Source organism: Dendroctonus ponderosae, unplaced genomic scaffold, assembly GCF_020466585.1.
Source record: "Dendroctonus ponderosae isolate FM_Combo_2020 unplaced genomic scaffold, Dpon_F_20191213v2 Dpon_F_20191213_3, whole genome shotgun sequence".
Lineage (NCBI taxonomy): Eukaryota > Metazoa > Arthropoda > Insecta > Coleoptera > Curculionidae > Dendroctonus > Dendroctonus ponderosae.
Window position 1 is genome coordinate 9,605,487 of NW_026018508.1, and position 8,029 is coordinate 9,613,515.

At 37.3% G+C, this 8,029-nt stretch overlaps 1 protein-coding gene across 2 annotated transcripts; it reads left to right on the plus strand.

Moving 5' to 3' along the window:
- Window positions 1-441: 441 nt before the first annotated feature.
- On the plus strand, window positions 442-5,782 carry LOC109539048 (reticulon-4-interacting protein 1, mitochondrial). 2 transcript variants are annotated; one of them, XM_019906565.2, is made up of 7 exons: window positions 442-745; window positions 3,353-3,433; window positions 3,533-3,654; window positions 3,978-4,175; window positions 4,999-5,111; window positions 5,165-5,429; window positions 5,515-5,782. In XM_019906565.2, exons 1-7 carry the CDS (start codon window positions 505-507, stop codon window positions 5,623-5,625), a joined length of 1,131 nt encoding a protein of 376 aa, XP_019762124.1. In that variant the 5' UTR covers window positions 442-504; the 3' UTR covers window positions 5,626-5,782. The 2 variants fall into 2 exon arrangements, with proteins under 2 accessions (XP_019762124.1, XP_019762125.1); XM_019906566.2 differs by lacking the exon at window positions 3,978-4,175 and having other exon boundaries at window positions 449-745.
- Window positions 5,783-8,029: the final 2,247 nt, after the last annotated feature.

The following is an 8,029-nucleotide window of genomic DNA, read 5'->3' on the forward strand; positions in this document are numbered from 1 at the left end:
GAAATAATGGACTTGAGTAAAAACGGAATTAAGAGGGAATGAAGCGCTAAAGTCATATAACCCAGGAAAAAATACTTTCCGAAAATACCACGATTAATTTTTTTTTTGTATGCGAGTTTTTATTTCAATGTTGTTCCATTTAATGTTATCTTAATTTATATCCTTACATACGTGTACAGTATGAAATAGTGAATTTTTTGCGCATCTTTTATCTTGTGGAATACAAACAGGAAAAAAAATAATGAGGTTCCTAGATAGGAGTAGCCTCTATCTCTGTTTTCGTGCGTTGCACATATAGATATTGGAACCGAAAAAAACTGCTTTAAAAAAAAAAAAAACCGAATTGGAAAATATTTTCTAAACCAGAACCGGTTATTTCGATTCGGTCCGGGTCCTTGGTTATTTATACAACCCTGGCTACAGTATCGGCAGCATTGCAACACTGACACTGTCATTGTTCTGGATCATTTTCGCTTTTTCTGGTTTCCTTGGAATTGGTGAACCATGCAGACCACAAAACTTGCAAAATGGCGATTAAAAACTATAACTCAACAAGCATTTTTTTCTCAAGAAGCTTTCAAGTTCAAAGATGACAATAAAATGTTATCATGGACTGTGCATTCTTATGGAGGAGTTGAAGAACTTCAGTTTGGTGGAAGTCGTGTACCGATTATTAGTAAGCCCGATGATGTTTTAGTGAAAGTCAAAGCCGCTTCTGTAAATCCAATAGACGCCTACATGCTAGGTAAGTAATAACATGGTGGTTTCATTCAATTTCAAAAGCTTGTTGGCAAAATAAATAACCGCAAATTGTTGGGTGTTTCTTACAACACGCTCTTCTGTCGCACGCGCACTACCTCGCATGCACGGTACGCGCAGCTGAAAATTGCATACTGGTCAGCCATGTTGCCAAACTGCCACCAACCTAGAAATATCTCGGCGAAGGTGCACTTTATATCTGGCGGATTTCGGCGTTCTTTTTAATTTTCTCTTAAGGTACACTTAAAATAAAGCACATTGAGCTAGACAAAATACGGATGGTCCATAAATTTGAAAAAAAAACACTTACAATTTTTTTGAAAATCATGTCCAAATGACCCGGCATTTATCGTCGAAAATGCGATTGCCCAGTGCTGTATCCTGTTAAATCATGTTTTAAGAACTAACAATGATTCGACCCATAAAATTTGACCTATGTTGACCTAATGTTGTTGTGGAATTGGGTTTGTGAAGCCCGGTTGGGAGTTTCATCAATGACAACCGGTACTAATCGCAAACCGGCAATCCAGTATTACCAATTTTTAGGGATGTGTGGTCCTGGAACGAGTGGAGAAGGCCTATTGGTCCCGCCTTAAACAATTTTTTCGGCGTTTGGGCGTCCTACAGTCAACATATATTGAAGAGTATGTCGACCAATTCATGTGGTGGCAATTTTTTGGTCCGACACCTCGGGACAGGTGTGAACAATGCGCTACGGCAAATTGCAGAGCTTTATCGTGTTTAATTAGAGGTCAATAAAAGTATTGTGTTGAACCAGGCTTCGAAATTTATTTTCTTCCCTTTATATGCCAAATTATTCCTTTATAATTAAGCTTTTCTGATTTTGTTTAGTTGGAATGCAATTTTCTTTTCTACAAAATTTTATCGCAGTTTCCTTGAAAAATCAAATGTATGAATTAAAAATGCACAATGAACCTACATCGACCCAAATTCATCGCATGTTTAAACCTTACAGCAATAATAGTGAGTAGTATGTGCTTTAAACTAAAAACCATTTTGTACAGTCTGGGAACACTGCACAAAATTTGGACACAATATGGAGATTTTATTAAAGCTTGTAAATGTTTTCTAGCATGAGTCTATGAACAATCCGCAATTTTTTTCTCTGAATGTGCTTTATTTTAATTTTTGAAAATCATTTCCCAACGTCCCGGCATTTATCGTAGAAAATGCGATTGCCCAGTGCTGTATACTGTTAAATCATGTTTTAAGAACTAGCAGTAGCTGATTCGTCACACAAAATGTTCCACTGCAATAAAGTTTTTGCAAAATTTTGAATCCTATTTCAAACTTCATGATTGATTGCGGTTATGTCTTTTTATTTTGGGCGGCGTTGCATGGAATGTTGCACGGTAATAGTCAGATACCAGCTGATAAATTGGACTTCAGAAATTAAAAAGAATCCAATGTTGCCACTTATTTTACCTATGTTCATAAGGAGAAAATATGATCAAATATATCAATCAAAAATATATATACAGGCCTTATTAATGTGTGGGGTGGAATACTGGGCCAATATTTAATTGGACCCTATTTTTTTGAAGGACATCTAAATAGTTTGATGTTTCTCCAGTTTCTAATAAACCAGCTCTCAATATTATTAGAAGAAGTCCCTTTCAATATCAGAACCAACATGTGGCTGCAATTGGATGGAGCTCCGCCTCATTATCACTGCGAAGTTCGGCAATTTTTAAATGCAAACTTTCAAAACAGTTTGATTGGCAGAAGGGGTTTTAAAATTGGCCTCCCTGATCTCCGGACTTAACTCCACTAGATTTCTTTTTCTGGGGTACATAAAAGGAATTGTCTACCATATGCTTCCGACAACTTCACACAATATGGAAACACGCATAAGAGACGCTTTTAAAACTGTAACTCCGCAAATGTTGTCCAGAGTTAGCAGTGGTTTTGAAAAAAGAACTTACAAGTGCCTGGAAATGGACGGTCAACATTTCGAACATTTGTTATAAATAATTTGCCTTTGTTTTTTGTTATTGTTGATGCACGTTTGTATGATGTTATTTAACCTTTTAATTAAAAAAAACACCAAATGGTGCACAGAACCATTATTTGGTGTATTTTGTAAAAAGGCAAAAACTTAGTTATCAACATCCTAGTACCATTCGATAGGTAATTAAAAATTGCATTTTGTGGTAAGCTAAAAAGTATTTGACACATGAAAATACTATTAGATTTTGATAAAATTCGGATTATTTAAAAAACCTTTAGATTTAGACATTATAAATCTTATTAAAACAAACACTTATTTTGCTCAGAAAATCCAAAAATGTAATAATATATAGGGTATTTCATTTAAAAAAACACAACTTTGATACTTTTAGGCCTTTTTGGACACTCTGTACATTACAAAAATATTTTTAAAATGTGCACCCGATAGGCGTCTGCGGATTCATCAAATAATACTTTGCAAAAAACAAACGGGCTAGCCGCAAACGTCCGTGCCGTATAGCGTGAATAACCCTGTATATAAGTAAAAAAATTTTTTTTTAAATTACGTTATAAACCCTAGTTTCATTTTCGTCGGTCGCCATTTTAGTTTTTGTTGTTTCAGGCGGCTATGGAAAAACATCTCTTCAAGTGCTTAGGAATTTTGAAATAGAATTTCCTTTAATATTGGGCAGGGATTTTTCAGGTAAGGCATTTACAGTTAAGGTTAAGATATGTTCAGTTTTTTTTCAATATTTGTGAGGATCGTTTTACATAAATATTACATAAAAACATTCGTAAATAGGAAGTGTAATTGGAAAAGGTCATGCCGTAAGCGAGATTAATATTGGAGATGAAGTGTATGGTTTTGTACCAATCCACAAGCAAGGTACATTTGCGGATATTGCTGTAGCGTCCAAATGTCACGTGAGTTTTTACTCTTTGTTATTTGCTATGCCGACAAATTGATACCGACGATTGAAAGTTTTGCCGACGTGAAACTACGCACTTTTCCCCGATTTATTAGCGGCAGCTACGCGTAGGACAATATTCCCTGAACTGCGCATGCGAGAATGGCATCCTGTATACAAAGTTTTTCCTTATATAAATAGACTACAAAGAACCTTTCAATTTTTGTATTTTATTTAGTTTAGGAAATAAGCCAACGTTTTCATGCATAAGAACGACCCTTTACATATATAGTCTTCTAATAGATCAATAATGCTGTTCTAATTAATATGAGTTTTTAGCTCTTACCAAAACCAAAACATTTAAGCCATGAGCAAAGTGCTTCTTTGGTATATACTACAATGACCGCGTGGAGTGGTTTGTACTTATCCGGAAATATGCTTTGCAGGCAAAACAAAGGTCTGAAGGTTTTGGTTCTCGGCGGGTCTGGTGGAGTTGGTACTTCCGCGATTCAATTGCTTAAATCACAGGGGTGTGTGGTGAGTAGACTATTTCAAAATATCCAAATCAATTTGCTTATCTCATGAAAATGTGGCAAGGCGAAAAACTAAAAGGGCATCTATAACTTGTAGGGGGGTAGTAGCCTCCGATACCTTGTGCCTATGAAATAATGGGGTTCAATGTGTTATATATGATTGATACTATTATATTATTATATTATTTCATCCGAGAGTTATTGGACGCTCAATAAGGGCAGTAATAAAGTTTGTGGTATTTTGGCATATGCGCCTGCGCAATTCAGTATAAAAATACGGGACCACTTAATAAAGATTCTGTTCCGTGCTATTTGTGCAGCAATACTGTACGCTTTATTTCTACCTTATACTGGCAGTTGACATTCTAACGTCCGCTTGCAGGTCCACAGATCACTAACATCTGCGGGTTCTGTGGATTCTGAAAGCAATGAGCTAAGCATTCCAATAACTATAATTTCGTTAGAGAAATAACGCAAATGCAGCATTAAAAACGGATTAACCTTAGTACTGCATTACAGTATTTAAACATGTGGTAAAAAAAGGTTTTGCGAAAGTTGTATGTACTATTGATTAATATGAATTGTTGCTGTGATTGAATGTGCTTATTAACATTTCCGAATTTATTTGTTACCATAAGTGATAATAAAGCGCATTTTTTCGTGAAAAGGATTGTTGAGGTATGAGTCGTTTGATTCGCCTAACTTTATGTTTTAAAGAGAACAGTTGCTTATGAGGCAGCGTTATTAGTGGTGTTTTCATGTGTACAGATGTAATGACCGTTTATGAGTATTGGTGTTTATCCCAATTAATTAGATGTGTTCTACAGGTTTATTCAACTTGCTCAAATGATGCCATGAGATTGGTAACTTCACTTGGAACTGACTTAGCATTTGACAGAAATGATCCCGATTTTGTTAGGAATGTACAGTCAGAAGGAAAGTAAGTTATTTTCTTCTTTTTCTAAAGCATATAATTCAAGACTACATTTTTAGATATCATGTGATATTAGATGCATGCAATATGGGCATCGAAAATTTGCCGGCAGGCTGGCAATACGAGTCTTTTGTTACTCTCAATTCGCCCCTACTTGTGAATAATGACAAATATGGCCTATTCGGCGGAATGCTACGAAGTATTGGAAATTTGCTGAACACCAATCGCAGTAAAATCTGTTCAGGAAAGACTTTGAGATGGGGTTATTTTGTACCCTCTAGAAGAGGATTTGAATTTATTCATACATTAATTTGCCAAGAGAAGGTAATATATCAATATAATTATATAGCAGCAAAATACTGCTGAGGTTGATTCAAATTGCCTATTGTTATATGATAACCCATTTTAGATCAGACCGGTCATTCAGCAGATTTTTCCCTTTAATGAATTACCTTCTGCAATAAAGACGCTTACTGAAGGACATGCCAGAGGAAAAATAGTCTTGAACAACACTACTTGAAGAAAATAAGTAAACCACGGAAATGTCCTAAAATGAATTTTTATTTTATCATGATGAAATGACAGATTTTCTACTCTTTTGGTATAACAATGGTAAATTGTTGCGTCTTGCTGAAACGACATTGCTCGCATTCTTTATATTAAACGTCTTCTTATTCTGTAGTTTTATTGCACCACCTCCTCAGTTATTCATGCGCGAGAAAAGCGCGTATTTTAGAGGATATATTGGAACATAATCCTGACGAACCAGTCTCTGCTTACCGAAATTGACTTGCTTTTGTTGTTCGTTTATCAAGGGAAGTGTGTATGGGATAGTTGAGAATCATCTTGAATTTGCCTCATTCAGTTTCTAGTGCAACAATTTTTCTGTTATTTTTACATTTTATTTAATAGTTTGAAACCTTTGTATCTTCCAAGAAGTCCAGCAAAGTTTTGTTTTCAATTGCTGAAATGACTGTAGTGGGCTTTAACCTGTCTAGTGGACGGTCAGTCGAGACCTTTTTGAGATCAAAGACCTAAATGTGTTCTCTCAGTCACTAGCATATTTATTATATATAGCATATTAGTTAATATGGGACTTTTAGACCAAAGTGAAGTCTTAGATATCCAACATCAGTATAGCCGAAATTTCGGCGCGGATCCTTCGGCCACACGTTCCGCGTACGGCTTACAGATAGTTTGTCCTCGATTTTTCCTTCGATCACGAGTCTGAGACATTCGTACCGCTCTCCCCTCATAACGTGCTCGATGTATTAGAGCTTTCGTTCTCTAAGGGCAGCCATCAGTTTACCTTTGTCCATTCTCCTTAGTATTTCCTCGTTGGGCATCATGTCCATCATGGATATCGCGATACAAATACGTCAATGCATCTCTCCGTCGATTGACATAATGTCCAGCTCTATGAGCCATAGCGTGCACTGGGAAGATAACCTAGCAGCGGAGTTGCAAATTTATGTCTATTAGTGAAGAGGTTCCTCATGGAGATGAATGTTCTTCTGTCTTGTTCTACCTTGATCTGATCTCCATTTTAGAGCCACTGAGGACTATTGTTCTCGTTGACGAGGGCGCATATATATTTAACGGATGACACTTGTTCCACAACCTGCCGGTTAAATTGAAGGTTTGTCCGTCTTGGTGGAACTTGGAGAATACAATATTCTTATTCTTGGCAACGATCATGTGTAGACCATACTTGCTACGCTCAACGATGAGGTCCATCATATTCTGGAGCAGCGGCGGATCGAGGAGTTTCTTGAGGGGGGGCGCAGTAATAAAAGAATATTGACTTTTTGCCTACCACTAGGCCTGGGTAGTACTGTGTCTTAAGACACTTGTGTGTCCCTGTGCCGCGACACCTGACCTCTTTCGACGCGACACTTTGCACAACACTTAACATTTAATCTCATTTGATATGGCAGACTTCGGATTGCTGTTCGTGAAGATCACGCGCAGTTACCATATGGCTTCAGACCCTCTCGACGGATTATTTTCGTTATAAAGCCGCACGAACGAAAGTGCTCAAAATACTTGTCTTCTGATTACTGATATAGGGGCGTTAGTTTATACTTATTACAAGTAAACATCAACAATTATTTATTGACATATTCCCACCCCCAGGTTGCGTGGAGTTTGAGTCAAATTTACTCTAGCTTCTTCGCGTTGGGAGGAGTTTGTAATAAGTTGTCTGGACCCGCACGGGTAACACAGTGGCTTCTATTTTTTCTGAAGTTTTGTAGCACGTCTTAATTCCTCTATCGTCATACTAGGGCTGAGCTCGTGGTCTCCTAGTCTCCAGGTGGTTGGTGGGGTCGTATGTCATTGAAGAGAGCTGTTTTGCACACGTTTGAGCTTTTTTATAGATGATTGATTGGATGATTTCTGATTTATTAATTTCTATTTATTGATTATTATTAGATTGACAACTTCACTTTTTCATTGTTACACACCAAAAAAACCAGCACAAAACTAATGATAGGACGCCGAACTGACACGTTTATAAATGTTCTATCCGCGCCAACATGCCGCCCGCCTTGAAAGCCTAAGGTTTCAATGTCCAAAGGTAGTATGCACAGCTTCCTTGCAGGTCGTTGAATGGTGGAAGTAGCCGTTCTGACTGTAGCTGCCCTTACAATACCGTCCGACCCAGGTTGGACAGATATCACACGTCCTAGCAACCACTTGAGAGGTGGAAGCCCGTCTTCCTCGATGATTACCATTACGTCAGGTTTCAATAGAACTGAGGAGTTTTTCTTCCACTTGCTTCTCTGTTGAAGTTCAGGAACATATTTTCGGGACCATCGGGACCAAAACAGTTGCATTATTTTTTCAGTTCTTTGGAATTTTGATAGACGATTTTCTGGGATGTAGCTATAGTCTTCTTCAGGCAGACTGGTTAGAGACTCTCC